A 20,366-nucleotide genomic window follows, 5' to 3' on the forward strand; every position below is an offset into this window, starting at 1 on the left:
GTGTTTGCGCTGACGCGGCGTTAGAGCGACTCCCGTACCAGCGAGCGACTACGTGTCAGTCCTCCTTCTTCAATCCTCCTTCACCTCCACATCTCAGGTCCACGGAGCAGCCCGAGCAGAACTAATGGCACCCAAAAGCGGTAATAAGCAGCAGTCTGAGGAGGATTTACTCCTGCAGGACTTCAGCAGGAACCTCTCCGCCAAGTCCACCGCACTCTTCTACGGGAACGCGCTCATCGTGTCCGCCATTCCCATCTGTAAGTCTGAAGCTCTGTCTCCCTCTGTCTCCTTCTCTCTCCATCTGTCTCATTTATTTATCTTTTATTTTTAATATTATAGTAGAGAAACATTGGAAATTAGTAATGTGCATTGATTAGTCCCTGATAATATATGGTGTACACTATATAGGAAGCATAATAATAATAATAACAACAATAATAATTAACATAGAATTATATGTTATATGTATATGTAGAATTATAAGAATATGACCAATATGGTTTGCAATTTAATAAAATAAAATATGAAAAAAAAAAAACCTTATTGTGTGCTTTTTGGGGCGACAGTCTTTCTCTAAATGTATAATTTATCGCTTGAAATGGAACCATATCATCCCTTTTTTTAAATATAAATATATATGGGCCTTTTTATTAGGTGTAAATATGTGTAAAAGTGGTGAAGTATCAACCCAAGAGCAGATCTGTTCCTGTAAAGATGATCATCGCAGAGATATACTACTGTATACAGCAACCCAAATCAACTCAATGCAGGATGTGTGTTTTTTCCGTCTTCAGGTCCTCATAATTCACTCAACCAACACGTTTGTGTGTAAAAGTGAAATGTTAACCTATGCATGAGGACCGGATTTGTTCCTGAGGAGATCTAAAGTCTGATCGTTGCAGAAATACACGGCACCATATGCATGATGTAATGAGAGGGATTCACTAATTCATTAGGTCCTCATAACGTACTTAAAAATCACGTTTGTGTGTGTCGAAGTGCTGAAATGTAAACTGAAGCTCGTGCATTCGAACCGGATTTGTTCCTGAAATTATGCTATATATTGCGACCAAACTCAACACAAAACAGGATATAATTTAGGTCCTTATAACACATAAGAATCTCAGACTGATGCATTTGTTCCTGCTTCGTTCATGAGAGTATGAAGTGTAAATATTACGGAAATATACTGTATACTGCCACCAAATACAATGCACGACGTTCTTATGTGTGTTTAAAATCGTTTTTTCTCTCTTCAAAGGGCTTTTCTGGAGGATCTGGCACATGGACCTGGTGCAGTCGGCGGTCCTGTACGCAGTCATGACTCTGGTCAGCACGTACCTGGTGGCCTTCGCTTACAAGAACGTTAAATTCGTCCTCAAGCACAAGTAAGAGCCTTCTGAGGGTGTTCACGATAGAAAGCACTGGTTTTGACTGCACTGAAACTGCGCTGTAAAGTGGTGTTTGAGATGCTGGGTTAAAGTGTGTGTGTGTGTGTGTGTGTGTGTGTGTGTGTGTGTCACACCTATTTCAGGGTCGCTCAGAAACGAGAAGACGCCGTTTCCAAGGAAGTGACTCGCAAACTGTCCGAAGCAGACAGCCGCAAGATGTCCCGCAAAGAGAAGGACGAGAGGTAAAGCGATCACCTCCTTGTGATTTTAGGATGAGATTGAACAGAAGCGTAAATTCTGGCACCCTGGTCGGTTGGAGGGAGTCACTCAGGGGTGGGTCACGTGAGGTTCCCTTGTGAAGTAGATCATTGCATCAGTATGCTCTGTTTGCATTTCTGGACAGATTCAGTTGCAGCTTGTGCTATTTTTGACGGTAGTTCTATTGAGAAGCGAATTGACAATTATGTAGATAAATGACATTATTTTTTCTTCGTTTCCTTCTGCCGGGAAAAATTTCTATTATTGTCCAATCTATTTCTAAAGTTTGTGTCTATACGATATTTTCCGAACTTTTACCACAGACTTGGAGGTGCTCAGTTTTATAATGCGTCATTGGATGCTGTAGCATGGATTTTTTCCTCTTCTTGAAATAGGAGATCCAAACCTGTTAGCAAACCATGTAGATGTGCTTTATGTGGGTTAAAGTGGAAAATATCCACCCTATTGATCACCCCAGGCCTTCTCACCTTCATCACTACCTGACTTTACTACTAGCTGAATGAGCACAAGCACACTCCAAAATCTAGTGGAACATCTTCCCAGAAGAGTGGAGGTTAAAGAGCAAACAGGGAAAAAATGTGAACGGGATGTTAAAAAAAAATTTTTATGGTCAGTTGTGCACAAACCTACAGACATTATGCATCTTGTATATTGCTTTGTGTCTTCATTTATTATAGAATAAATGGTACCATTCGAATATAGAATTTTTGAAGCAGTTTCAGACAAACTCGAATAATAAAAATAGAAGAATGTTTTCTTCCTGACCACCAGGTGTCAGTGGTGTGCATCGTGTCGCACAACTTTTGAGTAATAAAAGCTTTTTTCTGCAGAAACAGGCCTGATTGTCAGTAAATTAAATTGAAACAATTTAAAAGATAAATATATATATAAAGTTTTAAAACGCAAATTCTCTCTTTTTCACTTAAAATTTATTTATTTACTTATTTATTGTTGATGGCAGGATTCTGTGGAAGAAGAACGAGGTGGCGGATTACGAGGCCACAACTTTTTCCATCTTCTACAACAACTCTCTTTTCCTCGTGCTGGTTATCATCGCCTCCTTCTTCCTCCTGAAGAACTTCAACCCAACAGTGTAAGTGTCTTCATTTCCACCCGAATCCTCACCCTGTTTTCTCTACAGACCCGTTTGCATATATTTGGCTCTTTCTCCAGTCCGGACAGCCTTTCGCTAAAGTTCTGTAAAAAAAAACTGCACGCTAGATTATTTCTTTCCTTTTCTTATATCGTCTATTCCAGGGGTCCCCAAACTTTTTTATTTTTTGTGAGGACCACATAATTTTCCTTTTTTTGAGGTGGGCTATGATTTATTAGATTTATTTATTATGCCTTCTAATGTAAGATGGGTTTATTATTTTGTTCCGCACCGTGCAGACAATTATTAAGCATTACGTTTCAAGAAATATCGCCTATTAAAAGAGCATTAGTTTTTAAAATGGTTACAGAATAAAAAACAATATAGTACTAAAGTTTATTGCAAAAATAAAATAAAAAAACAGTACTGAATCATGAAAATGTGCTAAAGGAAATATTTTTTTCATTAATGGATATAATTTTAAATTGCAAATAAAAAATAGCAAATAATAAATACAATACAGCGCTCTCCGTGCAGCGCGCAGTCTCTCGTGTAAAAACCGGCAGCACGCGCCGTCAGTGATTAGCCTCTAGAGGCCGCTCTCGTAATGACGACAGATCGCGATCTCTGTTAATAACTGCGGGGGAATTTTAGTTTGCAAGCCAAACTTTTTTATCAATACAGATATGAGTGAAACACAAATTTTTATAACTTTTTCAAGTTGTGATAATTCGAATAAATAAAACCCACTGCTGATGATTTGCATTCCTACAGGAACTACATTCTGTCCATCAGTGCCTCGTCTGGTCTCATCGCTCTGCTGTCCACCGGCTCCAAGTAAACAAGAGAGAGAGGTGTCATGAAATCTAAACCATTGAGGAAGAAGAGGAATGAACAAATGAATGACTGGTTCTGGGCAAATGTGTGTGTGAGTGTGTGATGAACAGGGTGTAAGCTGGAGATTTCATTTCATCAGTGGACTTTCATGAAATTCATGATCCGTGTGGCGCCGAGGGGTCGTTTCTGACTCGTTCACTTTTTATACCAATAAATGACCTTTAAACCCTGATTAATACCTAGTGTTTCTTTTTTCATCTCTCTCATATCTCTCTCCTGCAGTCTCTCTCTCTCTTTCTCACAACATACAGCAACAACAAAAACAGAAATTGAACGAGATAAAGTGAAAATGCAATAAATGTTTCTAAAATTGCTGTCTAGTCTGTAATCCTGCTCCATATATAAACTCATATGTGTGGGTGATTCTGGTGGTAGATTGGGGTTAGGGTGGATGAGTGAGTATGTTGGTAGAACAGGGTTAGTGTGGATGAGTGGTTATAGTGGTAGATTGGGGTTAGGGTCTGTGGGTGATTATGGTGGTGGAATGGGGTTATGGTGGTATGTGGTGGTTAGGGTGGTTGGGTGTTTATGGTGGTAGACTGGGGTTATGGTGGTATGTGGTGGTTAGGGTGGATGGGTGATTATGGTGGTAGACGGGGGTTATGGTGGTATGTGGGGTTTGGGTGGTTGGGTGATTTTGGTGGTAGACTGAGGTTATGGTGGTATGTGGGGGTTAGGGTGGATAAATGGTTATGGTGGTATGTGGGGGTTAGGGTAGATGGGTGATTATGGTGGTAGACTGTGGTTATGGTGGTATGGTGGATGGGTGATTATGGTGGTAGACTGAGGTTATGGTGGTATGTGGGGGTTAGGGTGGATAAATGGTTATGGTGGTATGTGGGGGTTAGGGTAGATGGGTGATTATGGTGGTAGACTGTGGTTATGGTGGTATGGTGGATGGGTGATTATGGTGGTAGACGGGGGTTATGGTTGTATGTGGGGGTTAGGGTGGATGGGTGATTATGGTGGTAGACGGGGGTTATGGTGGTATGTGGGGTTTGGGTGGTTGGGTGATTTTGGTGGATGAATGGTTATGGTGGTATGTGGGGGTTAGGGCGGATGGGTGATTATGGTGGTAGACTGAGGTTATGGTGGTATGTGGGGGTTAGGGTGGATGAATGGTTATGGTGGTATGTGGGGGTTAGGGTAGATGGGTGATTATGGTGGTAGACTGTGGTTATGGTGGTATGGTGGATGGGTGATTATGGTGGTAGACTGGGGTTATGGTGGTATGTGGGGGTTAGGGTGGATGAATGGTTATGGTGGTATGTGGGGGTTAGGGTAGATGGGTGATTATGGTGGTAGACTGTGGTTATGGTGGTATGGTGGATGGGTGATTATGGTGGTAGACGGGGGTTATGGTGGTATGTGCGGTTAGGGTGGTTGGGTGATTATAATGGTAGACTGGGATTATGGTGGATGATTATACTCTCTGTACTAGTGGAAGTTGATGGAAAGGAAAAATTGTAGTGTAACCGTAATGTTACAAAAAACTCGAACTGGAGACTCCTTCCATAAACATCCTATAAACATTCTTACCTTCCAGGAAACATCACCACACACGCAAGGGCAATTAATCAACTCATTTTGACCGATAAGATTTAAAACTTTAGGTTCTTTTGAATGATGAATATAGAAATAAATGACTGATTGTTGTATAATTGTATAATTATTGGAATGAATGCAAAATAGGGGGGAAAAAAGCATCCAACACTGATTTTTTTATTGTTTTTATTTCAGGCATATAATTGAGTCCTACATATTGTACATATTGTGTACATAAGTCACTAAGTTTATCCAGGAGGGGGTCAGGTGACACATGATACTACTATTAGAGCAATTGTGTCTCTCGTTTACAGAGTTGGTTGTTTCGTCACATACACATGGCCGGTGTTGGATGTATGATGTATGATGTAGACTCCCTGTGTGAAATCCCAAGCATGTAATTATAAAGGCACTCGGTCCAGAGGTGTGCTGTAGCAACGTGAGGACGTGTGGATGAGCATTAGTGTGAAAGCTGCCTGAGAAAACTTTTCCCCTGGTCAGATTCGAACTATTTACCCAAACGTATTTGGACACGTGACTTTTCCACTCATATGTGGTTCTGCCACAAACTATTACCACAGGCACGGAGGCACACAGTTGTATAGGGTGCCTTTGGATGCTGGAGCATGAAATTTTCCCTTCGTGTGATCTAGGAGACCCAAACCTGTTCCAGCATGACAATGTTCCCATGCACAAAACCAGCTCCATGAAGATATGCTTTACATGGGTTGAAAGATACAAAATATCTTTTGTTCTAGATCTCTGATCCTCAACCCTATTGAATTATTGAAAGTGAACACTGATTGCCCCCCAGGTCTCCTCACCTCACTTACATCAGTACCTGACTTTACTAACCGGCTAATGGAGCACAAATTTTCAAAAAATCTAGTGGAACATCCAAGAAATGTGGCGGTTCTTATGACAACAAATGATGGCTCAATGTGGAATGGGATGTTCACAAAGAAGCACATACCAATCTTATGGTCTGGTGTCCACAAAGTTTTGGGAACACTGAAAGATGTTCCTCATTTTCATGTATATCAGTGAGAAGTGAAGATTGGAAAACTATCAGACAACTAACAATGAGAAGGTCATCTATTAACAGCAAAGCATGAGATCTTACTTCGATTAAAAGCCTCATCCACATCTCTGAGGTAAAAGTCCAAGTTTAAGCACCAGCCATGGTGGTCCTATTCCCATTCTGCTCTCAGGACCTGCTGGAAACCTTCAGGATAAAGTTCTCATTAACAGGAAATCATTTACATTTACAGCCACTTGAGATGACTGTGAGAGAATCCACAGTATGTGCATCTTTTGTTTGATTTCTTATTTAATCCCGATTTTCTGTTATATAAACCTCCGCTCTTCTGTGAAGATATTCCACTAGATTGTGTGGAGATTCGTGTGGAGATTCATTCAGCCACAAAGGTGGTTGTAATGTCGATTCAGATACTGATGTAGGTGAGATGAAGAGGCCTTGGATGCAGTCAGTGTTCACATTTAATAGTTCAGTAGGGTTAAGGTCAGAGATCTAGAGCAGGAGAACGTCCACATCCTCCATCCCATGTTAAACATGTTTGTATGAAGCTGGGTTTGTGCACAGGATCATTGTCATGCTGGAACAGGTTTGGATCTCCTACTTCAAGTGAAGGGAAAATGTCAATCTATCTCATTCCAAGACGTCCTTACAATTGTGTGTCTCCAACTTTGTGATGACAAAGTTGGAGTTCTTCTTTGGGGAAGAAACACATCTGGGTGGAAAAGACAGGTGTCCCAATACTTTTGTCCATACAGTTTAGTAAATATAAAGTATATTGCTGTAACTAATGGGTTTTTCGCAGACCACCACCACCACCACCCACACAAACCAAACAATGCACACATTTACCAGGAAATGTCTCTACACACATCATGTCAGAAATGAAAAACCTTTGGCAATGTAGGAGAGGAGGATGGAATTATATATATATATATATACAGTTTATAGACATATATTGTGTCTATGAGTGTCTCAAGGTTACCAAAACAAGAAGACACACTCAAGGCTCTCTCAGAGGGTCTCTGTTAGCATGCTAGCCAAGTGTCCAATCACACAAATAATTAATTATTGTCGATAACAAATGGTAAATCGTATTTATAATTTTTAAAAATTCCCACTTGGACACATAACGAGAAGAAGAAATTGAGTCTGAAGTAAATCCTGCCTTGGACTTTGATATTCAGATGAAATTCTACTGTAAAAAATGGATTTTACAACTTTCACTGAATTCCACTGCATTATTTCATTTTATTCATAAAAAGTAGGTTTGCAAAGCGGTGAAAAAATTCCAGAAACTTTCTATAGGAACTTCTTCTGGGGAATTTTGGAAATAGTTTTACAGGAAACAAAATAGGAAATAGGAATCAGGAATGTGTGGGAATTGATCGGAAGTAATTAGAAAAGTCGGGGAAATTTCCTACACACATACAAACAAATATAAATATTTTGTTTGGTCATAAGCTGACATGAAAAAATGACATTTTTGACTTAATTGTTAGTACAATTTTGTTGCACAATAGCTTACACACAGCACAGGGACATTTTAAACATAATATTTATGCAATTTATGTGAAAACTTTTTTGGAAATTGTTTTGGACATTATTTTGTGTGCACGATTTAAGAAATAGTGTGTTATATGTTATGCATGAATGCACAATGCATGTAGGGGGCGTGGCCTCAGTCGCCCTGCAGGAAGTCTGCTGTGTGCATGTGATCGATGGATGTGAAGGTAAAATTCAAATGAAGTTGCATTCAGTCTGGTTGTTTTACCCAAAGATTAATCCTGCAAGATTAATTACAAACAGTAAACTATATATAAGTTGCCTGTTATAGACTCACTGCAATTTTGTAAATGCTCAGTTTATTCTCGTTAATTCCTCGGAAACTGAGTCGACTCAACTGCGCATTTGAGGTTGCCTGGAATTCTTTTCTTTTAAATACACATAGTGGCTCAAAAGTTTGGAGACACCTTCTGTTATTGAGACACGTGAATGTCTAGCGTAGTAGTCGCTCTGGATAAGGGTGTCTGCTGTAAATGTTCACATTGTTTCTATGCAACAAACTTGGTGAAAGGCAAAGACATACAGTAATTGGACTTTGAATGAGCAGAAGAAAGTTCTACAGAGTCCAAATATGATATTTATGTCTCTAACAGAAGAACTTGTGTAAGAAGGAGAAAAGATGTGATAGTGGAAAGTGAAAGGAATCCTGAACCAATTCCTTCAACACCATGCAGCTCGTGTGGAACCGATTTCACCGTACAACAACCGTACGTCCGAGCTCTTTAAGTATTATTTAGAGAGAAAACAGTCGTCTGGAGTGATATTTATAATAGAACAACCTGCCTCGTCACCGCACCTGAATCCTACTGAAATGCTCTAAGATTAACTGGAACATAAGGTCAGAAAGAAATCTCCAACCAGTAAAGAACATATTTGGCGAGGTTTCCATGAGGCACAGTATTTCAGCTGAATGTTTGGTAAAAGGAACTGTCCAGGTGCTGATATTGTGTAAAGCTGTTCTTCATACTGAGGGAGGATTTTTCACTGAAAATAAAGTCTGGACATTTGTAGATTTGTTTGGTCAAAGGACATCTTTATATTGTTAAATGCATAGGAACAAAAGGAACATGCATGTGGACCTCGAAAAGTCTTGAATTCTTGACAGTGCGATACTCTCTTATTGTTAGTCAGATTATCAGAACGATGGATTATCAATCTGCATTTAAACAAAGGTATTGAATTGAGTTGAACTTCATCCTTATGAGTGAAAAGAACCGTGGGAAAAAAAACACAAACGAGACCATAGTGGTAAAAGTTCTCACAGTGTATAACTGTTAGTGTGTGTGTGTGTGTGTGTGTGTGTGTGTGTGTGTGTGTGTGTGTGTGTGTGTGTGTGTGTGTGTGTGTTCAGGATGCACTATTTACATATATCAAGTTAATTCTACAATGCCGTCTATCTGGAATCTAATTTGATGTGTTAGAAACGTAAAACATCCTCCAGGTAAGCGACCATAATTAAGCGTTCTGGCTTTTTGTTCAAATTTGCACTAATTTATTTTAAGCTCCGAAGCCATTCAGTTTTCTGCTAAAAGCATTGTGATCAGTGTCACACTATTTGTGCTCTCGAAAAAAAGAAAAAAAAGGAAAACAGGCTTTTCTTTAATCAGATGCAATTACTAATGCAGGCTTTCGCTAAACAAGCAAAGACCAGATTGGATGCGTGTAACAGGATGCCTTGTTTCTTTTCAGTTTCTCGTAAGCAAGGCTGCAGTTCTCCTATTGAAACAGCAGAGTGAGATGTTCTCCACACCTCCTGTCTCTACAATCTCCAGGTCTCCAGCATACGTCCCTTGGCTCCCAGCTCCACGAGCGGAAGACTTGTCAGGGGTTGACACGTCTCTCGGAGCATTGCACTTCCTTTGCTACATGACGTTTCTTTTATTTTCGTGCTTCGTTTTATATTCATAGAGTTTGTCGTCATGGTGATTCGCGGCTGTTGAGTCAGCCAGGAAAAGGGGGCATGCACAAACAGAAGACGGGCTAGGTGAGGCGAGGCGAGGCGAGGCAAGGCGAGGCTCTCTCCCATACGCTGAGAGAGCAAACCCAGGAACAGGAAGAGGAGGAGGAGACAGGTTTTGAGATCAAGAAACACACCGGCTTGACGACGCCTAATCCCCTACGAGCGATAGTCCTTCTTATTGTACGGCCTGTTTCCAAGTATGTGGTCGATTTCAGTTACGACATTAGACGTCATCTTAGGTAGAACCTGAGTGAGGTGAGATAAGAATCAGAATATTTTACACCTGAGATTGAGACCTTTTCCGGTTTTTCTTACACAACGTTAAAGAGTTGTCACTGATATTTACCTGTTGTACACTTTTCATTGATTAAAGAACATTGTATTTTTACGTTATAGCAACTGTAATCCTTTTTTTCCTTCTGTGGAGAAGATATGAGGATAAGAAGAAAGGAGGATAGGAGGATGGAAGCATGTGAGGACAGGAGGATAAGAGGGCAAGAGAATGAGGAGGATGGGGTATGGGAGGACAGGTGGATAAGAAGAAAGGAGGACGGAAGGAGAGGAGGATGGGGGCATGGGAGGACAGAAGGATAAGAGGATGGGGTACAGGAGGATACAAATGAATGAATGGGATGGGAGGATGGGAGCAGAGTAGAACAGGAGGAAAGGAGCATGGGAGGACAGGAAGATAGGAGGAGGGGAGAAAGTGAGGGTGAGGGTGAGGGTTTTGCAGGCTGTGTGTGTGTGTGTGTGTGTGTGTGTGTGTGTGTGTGTGTGTGTGTGTGTGTGTGTGTGTGTGTGTGTGTGTGTGTGTGTGTGAACACACCTGAATGGCTCCCAGGTTTTCTGTTAGCTGTTCTGGGTTGGAGGTTCCTAAGAGAACTGAACTCACACCTTCATTTCTCAGGCACCAGGCTGGATGGACAAAGTACATGCACACACACACACACACACACACACACACACACACACACACACACACACACACACACACACATTTGTATTCATTAAAAAACAAAAGGTAGATTACTGTGGTAGTTCGATTTTGAGAATTGACCCTGTGACATCTAGATTTCTGATTCCCGTTGTCCATCTGCTGTTCAGGACAGGATAAAAATGATACGTTTCCCCTATTCCACAGGACATCTGTCTACACTTATTGGAAAACCTGACAGTTTGCATAAGCTGGCCATATAACCATAAGTATTCAAAATGAGCCTTTCCAGGATCCTTCCTTTTTAGGAATTATGTCTGGAGAATCATATGTGGGAGGAGGGGAGGACAGGAAGACAGTCGGAATTAAGTTTGGAAGGAGGGGATGATAGGGGAACAGGAGGACAGGAGGACAGAAAGAGGGGAACACAGGAAGACAGGAGGAGGAGAGCACAAGAATGGGAGGAAAATGGGGGCATGGGAGAACAGAAGAAAAGTGAATGGGGTGGGGGAAAATGCAAGTACAGGAGGAAAAGAAGACGGTGGAATGGAGGAACTGGAGGACAGGAGGCCAGAGCGACTCTCACCCACAGCCAGCTGTGGAAGTGTGCAGCCAAGCTTCTCTGCAATGTGAGCCAACTCCTTCAGCTTAGCCTGCTGCTTCCTTCCATCCTCGCTCATGATCTTCTCTTTCAGCCATTGGTACGACTGCAGCAGAGAAGGAGAGAGACTTCTTATTAGACCCACGCTTATACCCACACTCACTTTACCAATGATTTACTGGCTGTTCATGCTTCAGTGGTATATCAGAAAACTGTTGGATTCTGGATTCTGATTGGTCAGAAGGTGTTCCTGGTGAGGAAAAAGAGCTGGAAATGCCTTCACCCTCTTCAGCTGCCCTTTTCCTTGATGTTACTAAGGCAACATTTTGTTTGCAGTTTTTGCAGTCATCTTATTGCAGAAATATAAAAAAATGATGAAGGAATGGGCATTTATAGCTGCTATAATGTGAATAAAAAGAGGAAATAACTAACATTATACACTATTTGAATAAAGGTTTTGGGACACCTGACATTAATAAGCTTCAATCTCCTGGAAAGATGTGGAGATTTGAAGTCCTTCAGCCACAAGAGTGTAGAAAAGTCAGGTAGTGATGTAGTGAAATGAAGAGGCCTGGGGTCCAGTCAGCATTCACATTCATTGAAAAGAGGGTTGAGGTCAGAGCTCTAAAGCAGGAGATCTTGCACATCTTCCAACCACTCTAAGCATGCTGGAACAGCTCTGGGACACCTAGTTCAAGTAGAGGAAGAATTTCATGTCACCACAACCAATAATGTGCCTCCAACTTTGTGGTTTGGGGAAGAACCACATCTGGGTGGAAGGGTCTACTTTTGAGCAGACATGAGGTGGGATCAAAAAGTTTGGAGACTAATGGTGTAACTGGTGCTATTCTGACCCACGTGCATTACCACGTCTGCGATTTCATCATGAGCAGCAAGTTAGAACAAAGAGCAAATGTGAACTTCTGCGGGAAACTGGGCAAATCTGCCACAGAGACGTTTGACATGACGTACGTTTGGCGACGCTTGTTTTGAGGGCTTCAAGAGCGGAAGAACTTTATTGGAAGGTAACGAGAGATCTGGAATACCTTTGACAACCTCAGCCATTCTGCAAGTTGTGCGAGTCTCGAAACTTTTAATATGTTTTTGAAAACATGACGTTTTACTGCTGTACTTATTTTAGTGAACTCGAGCTGCACCTTCATCGAAGCTCTGGAGGACTCTGGGATGCCATTTTCGTACTTTCCGGTGATGATTCCACAGGCAAGAGGGGACCACGTCATGGCTCCTACACCTACAAACACACACACACACACACACACACACACACACACACACACACACACACACACACACACACACACACACACACACACACACCACATAGTCAGTAAGTAAGAACAGAAATGCGAGATGTTCGGTGCAAGAGCGAGATCGTAAACAGGATGAATAGAAACAAATCAAACGATTGAACACCCAGATTGGACACCAGACAGACAGAGGAATAAAATGTGAAAGAAAGGAAAGAGAAAGTGAAAATGATTGACACCTGCCTATCTTGTGGTAGAGCTCAGGCAGCTGCACTTCCACTTTCTCTCTTTGAAAGAGGTGATACTCGGCTTGTTCGCACACTGGGGGGATCAAGTTGAACTGCCTCGCCACCGAGTACGCTTCCTGCTCATGCGAACAGACAGAGAGCGAGAGACCGAGGGAAAAAAAAAAAGAAGAAAGAACGAGAGAGAAAAATGCAAAATTGAAGCAATTACAACAGATTTCCTCCAATTTTTTATGTGCTTATGTTACATCCAGCTGGTGGCTGCTAATTGCTTTCCAGTAATATACATTTCTGCAAGAGTATCATTGAAGCATCACCCGCTGGGATCCGATGCAGGCATGTGTGCATTTGTGTATCAGTGTGTGTCCGTGTAGGAGGGACCCTTTTTAATGCAACACTAAAAAAGCAGATCGGTGTAGCACAAATTACATGTGATTAGCGCATCTGCTTCACCAGACCCCGCTGCACCAGCCGTTTATTAACCTCTGGATTAATGACGCCGTCTGAATTACAGTCCTCCGCTCTCGAACGACTCCCTCCTGACAGCTAACACACTGCTAATCTGTCATTAGCGCGCACAATATTAGCGTTCATCCACATAATGAAAGGAGTGTTGCGATTAACACACCACCACAACTGTGTGCTTGATCATTCCCCACACAAATCAGGGTTTTTTTTGGACAACTCGTCCTCCTCCTCCTTTTGGCCTCTCAGGCAAGTCGCGAACAAGACACTGGCTACTCAGTTTTGTGAGTAAGTACGATTTATTTATAAATCGCATGTAAATACACAACAAGTCCAAAAGTATTATGACACCCGCCTTTTTTGGCTATATGTGTTTCTTCTTCAAGCAAAATTGATGTGTAAGGTCTCCTGCTATAGAACTCTGACCCTCAACCCGATTAAACACTTCTGGGATGAACTGGACTCCACTCCTGACCTGGCTAACACTCATGAGGCTAAATGAAATCGCACAAAGCTCCACAAAATCTAGAGGAACATCTTTTCCAGAAGAGTGGAGGTTATGATAACAGGAAATGAGGACTACATGTGTAATGGGATGTGCAACAAGAAGCACATACCAATAATATGTATGTCCACAAACGTTTGGCCATATTGTGTGTATAGCAACTTGAGTGTTGAATATCTGATGGTAAGCTACATCTGAGGGGTATAAATGGAAAATACCATTAATGGATTTTTCATCTGAATTACAAAAATTACTCTAAATCTCAAATCCAGATAATCCAGAATCCAGAAGTTCATCTAATATACCGAGGATCCTTAAAAAAAATTATCTGCTCACCATGATCTCCATCGCGGTCCATCGGGATGTGCCCCAGTACATAGCCATCCCCTGGTTGATCACGTGGGTCATCGCTCTTACGATCTCTAATAGGAAATAAAAACAGAGAGGATAAGAGAGGATAACCTACCCACCTACCTACATACCTACCCATCTTCCCACCCACCTACACTCCTACCTACCTAACTACCTACCTACCTACACATCTACCTACCCACCCACCTACCTACCTACATACTTACACACCTACCCACTCCTGGTTTAAAGGATTCCTGGCCATGCACACATCTCTCACACTTAAAGCTCAAGTTATGAGCGATTCCATTTTTTTTCTGCAGATTTACTCAGAAATGTATAAAGTTTCTACCTGAATCCTTTTTGTGCACCTTAAACAACCTTAATGTTAATCACACATAAGGAATGAGGTTGAGGTTTGGTGACACCATCAGACTTTGAACTTCACTCAGCTCATATCATACAAAAAATGTGTTTAGGTTAAACGTGTTTAAACTCCGCCCCCTCTTTGTAGGTTAAGGGCTTAATTCTGTACTTATACTTCTTACAGTTGGTCTGAATTTCAGGATGAACTGCTGGCTGTGTGAATCATACCTTGCAAACAAAGCAAATGTGCTCTGGAGAGTCCTGCAGCACTGCTGAGACTCGAACCCGGTTCTGTAATTTGTAGCTGTGGGAGAAACGCTGCTCTGCAGAATCAGTGGTGCTTTAAATATATTCACCCTGAGGGGACCTGCTCAGTTTTATGTTTTAACTTCAGGGAACAGTACTGAAGGAAGATAGAAGGTAACAAAGTGCGAATGCATGTGTGTGTGTGTGTGCGTGTGCGTGTGTGTGTGTGTGTGTGTGTGTGTGTGTGAGTTTTGGGCAGTGCGGAGTCCTTAAGATCTGAAGGGACTGCAGGATGAGCTCTATGGGAGGCTTTAAAATGCATCTCATACCCACACACACACACACACACACACACACACACACACACACACACACAGATGGTATAATGCCAAAGCTGCAGCTCTCGGACATTCAATGCAGCACAAAAACACCGCACTGCTTCCTGCTTGCGCATACCAGAGAGGCAGCGAGAAAGAGGAAGTAATGTGACACTTGGCTTCATGATGCGAACCCTCCCTCCATCCATCCCTCCATCCCTCCCTCCCTCCCTCCCTCCATCCTTCCCTCCCTCCCTCCATCCCTCCTTTTTTTAGGTTCTTTATCTTTTCAGATTCTGTCTCAAAGTATAAGACCATCTGTCCAATAGTACATCGATAGACCGAAAAAGTACGGAGAGGAGTGAAGAAAAGGAAAACGAGCAATAATTAGCTGCAAAAAGAGCTTAATGAGCATTAAAAGGCAATCTGGAGATCTTTTCGAAGCGGAATTAGAATTCGCGAAGACGCTCATCGCCTCTAATCACGTCTAATCACGTCTAATCACGGCAAACAAAGCAACACGATGCTCGGCTCTTAATCAGGTTTACATGGAGAGCTTTTACACTCTTGAAGCACGTTAGGAATATTAGTGGGTAGACTGTAGACCAAAACCCAGATCAATAGAAATACTGCAAAAAATCAAATCTACAAGTCCAGTTTATTTCTTTTAACACTTTTCACAATGGACATTGTCTCAAATCAGCTTTACAGAATTTAACAGTTAGGGTGAACAATGTGTATTTATCCCTGATGATGAAGACTGGGGCGACTTTGGCAAGTAAAAACTCCCTTTAGATGTTATGAGGAAGAAACCTTGAGAGGAACCAGACTCAAAAGCGGAACCCATCCTCATTTGGGTGACATCAAGAGTGTATAGTCTTTAAACAATACAGAACACTGGAGAGTGAGAACTAAGATGAGCACTGGAGTGTAATATTATGAGTAATGTTCTTTCTACAGACTTATACAGAACCAGGAGCTACTGAGCAACTCATAAAATAGCTCAACATTTTTTAAGACTGTTTTAATGCTCTCCCCTTTAAAATATAAAAATATACACAATACTACTTTTTACTTATATATTTTTGTATTCTTCTGTGCAATAATACTTAGGTTTCTTTATAAAAAATGTGCAATAAAAAAATATTTTTTATTATTAATTTATTTAATTTTATTTATCATTCCTTGTAAGTGCAAAAATAATTAGCAATAAAGTGGTAGCTCAGTGGTTAAAGCTCTGGGTTAGTGATTCAAAGGGAGCTCCGGTATATATCTCTAATACGCTGCTGCGGGATCTCTGCGCTCCTGAGCCTCAAGACTGTGGACCAGTACCGGATCATTTGCTAGCAAGCTGCATGTCCATTTTATTGACTTTTGCGGTCTCCATTTTTTTTTTTTTTTTTTTTTTTATAAAACATGATTACCTACGATATTGTCTGCTTATGTTATTGTACGCCTGCTGGATGGCCCCGGTGTTGCCAACCTGAAATCCGATTAATATGTTTAAAGCCACAGCTTTCAAGCGACATGAGTTTTATGCTACAGGCACCCACTTCTTTTCAATTGAGACCACTTGCCGCAGCTGAAGTTGGTTCCCTATGAGCAGTCTAAAGATCCATGAGATTACTGTGGAAGGTAAAACTGAAGAACCATGAAGATGGATTTGGACTCTAACAGTCTAACAGTCTTACGCTGTGGAAATGAGCTCTTATTCTTGTAATTAAATTTTTGTGAATGAGCTTAGAGAAAAATTGACCAGATGAAGATCCTAAAGGCTTCTGGCCCACCTGGATTTATTTTCATGTCCAAGTGTGAACGATAATGTGCTGTGCAGTGTTCAAAATCGACTTACACCTTGTTACTCATTCAGCTCCGGTTTGGTTTTTGGGAATAAAAGCCTGCGAGGAAACTGAACAAAGCACAAACACACGAGCTTCAAAAGAGAGAACAAAACGCGGCACGGGGCGATCAGACACTGTCAAGCCTTTCGCTCGGCTCGCGTTTAGCCGAATATCTTCTCGTTTTTCACAAAGCTGAAATTCAGCATGAAACCACAGATAAGAAAAGAAACTACGATGCTGAGCCAAAAGAGCTGCTTTTTACTCTTCATCCAGCAGTACAACAGTGTACAAGGCTAAATACTAACCTTAGGAAAAAAGTCAAGTAAAGTGCACAAAAGAAAAAGAAAGAACGAGACAAATGAAGGGTGAAGGAGGGGTGAAGTGGAGAGACTGACAGAGTGAGTGGCACGTTATCCCTGAAGGATCGTTTCGTTAAGCACTCTGAAGGCTAAAGTGAGTTAGCTGTCTCGCAACACAGATCTCATTACGGCAAACGGATCTGTCACTTTCCATGTCTCCAGCTCGTCTTACTCACACACACACACACACACACACACACACACACACGCTTTTTCCTGACTCATACACTCTCAGAATGCAGCTTCGGTGTGCTCGCTGTTCTCTGCGGCTCAGCGGCTTGAGTAATGGAGTTGTAAAGCAGTCAAGCACTTACAAAGTGTAAGCGAAGAGTTAAGCCGTTAAAGCAGGGGGTCCCCAAACCTCGGCCTCCGCATTTACAATGGGCCTCTGAACAATTCCAGAAATGTTCTAAATGTCATTTTAAATATATATTTTACTCATATTATATCTGTATTTGATAATGAAGGTCGGCTTTCAAACTAAAATGTCCCCTATTTAATAAAAGAGGTCGAGGCACCGAGAGTTGATCAGAAAAATCCACTGTGATAGTTTTTCCGGCTTTCGAACCGCTGTCAATACGAGAGCGGCCTCTGGAGGCGAATCAGCGACACCACGTGCTTTTTGTTTTTACAAGTGACTTCTATGTTATATTTATTTATTATTTATATAATTATATTTATTAATGAATATTTATTTATTTTAGCACATTTTCATAAACCCTAGATTCAGTACCTTTATTTTGTAATAAAGTTCAGTACTATTTTATGTGTTATAATTGTTTGTTTTTTATCCGGTATTAATTTGAAAAACAATTAATCGGTTATCGGCAAATACGATCCGACTTAGCGATCTGTATCAGTATCAGTCAACCTCTAGTTATTAAAGTAGCCTGATTATTTGTTAGATGCACTTATGCATATGCATAAGTGAACATTTTTTTATTTAAGTATCAATGCATATGAAAAATGGCATTATAATAGTAACAATCTTTTGAGAGGTGATATAATCTCTTGAAATCTTGTAACAGTGTTGTGTTTTACGGTGCACAACAAAATAATAATAAACTAATTTAATAAATACATTTAAAATCATAGTGAAATCTCCACAGTAATACTGGTAATTACTCTGGTCAGTCATTTTCTGTTACAGATCAACCCTTTATGGACCTTTTAAGGAAAAAAGACGTGGCCCTTACAGTGGAAAGTTTGGGGACCCCTGCGTTAAAGTGTATGCAGTGTCCCCAGGGGAACACACCTCACCGACTTAGTAAACCCTTCGTTAATGTATTAGCGAAACAAATGTAATACCTGCCCTTCAGTTGTAGGAAATGAAACTGGATCTCTGAAGCTGAAATGATTCACGGCGCCTCATGATGAACACATCACCCTCTTACACAACGTTGCAGGTAGGAACATTTTGCTCACGTAACAGAAGCGAATACCCTTTGGCTTGTACGTGTGTGTTTGTGTTTGTGTTTGTGTGTGTGTGTGTGTGTGTGTGTGTGTGTGTGTGTGTGTGTGTGTGTGTGTGTGTGTGTGTGTGTATGTGATAACATGCAGATCAGTGAGTGTGTACAATGATTTTTCTTCCTATTCAATCACATCACCCTATTTGTATGCATCTCATGGTTAAGTGCCAGTGAGTCACTGTGGCCACACACACACACACACACACACACACACACACACACACACACACACACACACACACACACACACACACACTTTGTGGTGTTTAAGACGGAGTGTGTGCATGCTCAACTGGAGTACACAGTGTATTTGTGTGTGTGTCTCTGAGCGTGTTGTGAAGTCTGAGGAGACCAACATTTGAACTTTGCTCAAGGGTGAGAACATAATGCGACTCGTTTGACACGCACCAGATGCACAGAGAGAAAGACGGGCAAAAAGAGAGAGAAAGAGAGAGAGAGAGAGAGAGAGAGAGAGAGAGAGAGACAGAGAGAGAGAGAGAAAGAGAAATAGACACAGCCACTGGCGGACAGACTGTGTTACCATGTCGCCATCACTCCAATGCTGAAACTGATCTGTACCTTGTTCATCCTTTTCTAACTGGTTCCTCAGCAAAACAACAAAACCCTGTATAGAGTTGTACAGAGCGAACTCCTTCTCCATCTCACCCTCCATCGGCGTGTTGCTGTCAGGACGGTTGGCGAAGACTACGTCCACGTACTCCAGCTGCATTCTCTGTAAAGAGCCCTTGAGACCTGGAAAAAACGACAGAACAAATGAAATATTCACAAACATAATACCTTCAGAACTACTGGTGAGATTCCACATGAGGAACCAGTGAATTTCCTCAGGAATTAAGGAACCTCAATTTTTCAGGGAATGATCTTGTTCAAGAAACCAGGAACATTTTTAGAAATCAGGAAACCTACTTAACGAACTATTGACATTTTCAATACCACAGCAGCATTTTTGAAACAAAGGAACCAGGTATTTATTTATTTACAGTACATTTTTTATCCTATGAGATGCACACTACAGGGTTTCCTGGTGGTCTAGTGGTCAGGATTTGGTGCTCTCACCGCCGCGGTTCGATTTACGGTCAGGGAACCGAACCCAGCCATTAGGGTTGCACAAGCCAGTGCACTCTTAATGCCGGATAAATGGCGAGGGTTGCGTTAGGAAGGGCATCCAGCGTAAAAACGTGGCAAATCGAACATGCGGATCATGAATACGGATGATCCGCTGTGGCGACCCCTAATGGGAGAAGCTGAAAGAAAGTTTTTGAGATGCACACTACAGCTCTTACACTGATCCTTCATAAACTCTGTATATTGTGGTCTTATTTCATCTGTATAGTCTGTATTGTCATGTATAATCTTTTCTATAAGCTAAATGCATAGTGTTCTTTATGTGTGTAGTTTTGAGAGTCACCAACAGCTGGATAGAACTTCCTTGTGTGTGTCAACACACTTGGCGCTTAAACCTGATTCTGATCTTCTTTCCTGCAAAGAAACCTATTTGGAAATTTATTAAGTTTTCCTGAAACTTCAGGCACCCTTGCTATGTTCCCATGAAAGGAAACTTTCTAGGAAAATGTTAACTCGCTCAAGAACCTAGAATCATTGTTTTGGGTA

At 41.3% G+C, this 20,366-nt stretch overlaps 2 protein-coding genes across 4 annotated transcripts in view; one reads left to right on the plus strand and one right to left on the minus strand.

Annotated features, from left to right (window-relative positions):
* ssr3 (signal sequence receptor, gamma) lies at window positions 1-3,832 on the plus strand. The gene is made up of 5 exons (XM_083552521.1): window positions 1-257; window positions 1,262-1,388; window positions 1,535-1,633; window positions 2,632-2,763; window positions 3,538-3,832. Exons 1-5 carry the CDS (start codon window positions 125-127, stop codon window positions 3,602-3,604), a joined length of 558 nt encoding a protein of 185 aa, XP_083408647.1. The 5' UTR covers window positions 1-124; the 3' UTR covers window positions 3,605-3,832.
* A 3,635-nt stretch (window positions 3,833-7,467) lies between these two features.
* kcnab1a (potassium voltage-gated channel subfamily A regulatory beta subunit 1a) overlaps window positions 7,468-20,366 on the minus strand; it is a 100,352-nt gene continuing 87,453 nt past the window's right edge. For all 3 annotated transcript variants that reach the window (XM_083552464.1, XM_083552465.1, XM_083552466.1), the window contains exons 8-14: window positions 19,401-19,487; window positions 14,122-14,207; window positions 12,814-12,934; window positions 12,460-12,554; window positions 11,288-11,408; window positions 10,594-10,682; window positions 7,468-10,013 (exon numbers count right to left, since the gene is read on the minus strand). In XM_083552464.1, coding sequence (XP_083408590.1) covers window positions 9,924-10,013; window positions 10,594-10,682; window positions 11,288-11,408; window positions 12,460-12,554; window positions 12,814-12,934; window positions 14,122-14,207; window positions 19,401-19,487 — 689 coding nt within the window. In that variant the 3' untranslated portion in view covers window positions 7,468-9,923. The remainder of the gene's footprint in view (window positions 10,014-10,593; window positions 10,683-11,287; window positions 11,409-12,459; window positions 12,555-12,813; window positions 12,935-14,121; window positions 14,208-19,400; window positions 19,488-20,366) is intronic.

This window comes from Silurus aristotelis (genome assembly GCF_946808225.1).
Source record: "Silurus aristotelis genome assembly, chromosome: 10".
Classification (NCBI taxonomy): domain Eukaryota; kingdom Metazoa; phylum Chordata; class Actinopteri; order Siluriformes; family Siluridae; genus Silurus; species Silurus aristotelis.

Excerpts from the sequence above, each read along its gene's own strand:
- ssr3 (XM_083552521.1), top strand. The coding sequence starts at position 125 with ATGGCACCCAAAAGCGGTAATAAGCAGCAGTCTGAGGAGGATTTACTC. Across the intron at positions 258-1,261 it reads CGTGTCCGCCATTCCCATCT|GGCTTTTCTGGAGGATCTGG; the intron begins GTAAGTCTGAAG and ends CTCTCTTCAAAG. Across the intron at positions 1,634-2,631 it reads CGCAAAGAGAAGGACGAGAG|GATTCTGTGGAAGAAGAACG; the intron begins GTAAAGCGATCA and ends TGTTGATGGCAG.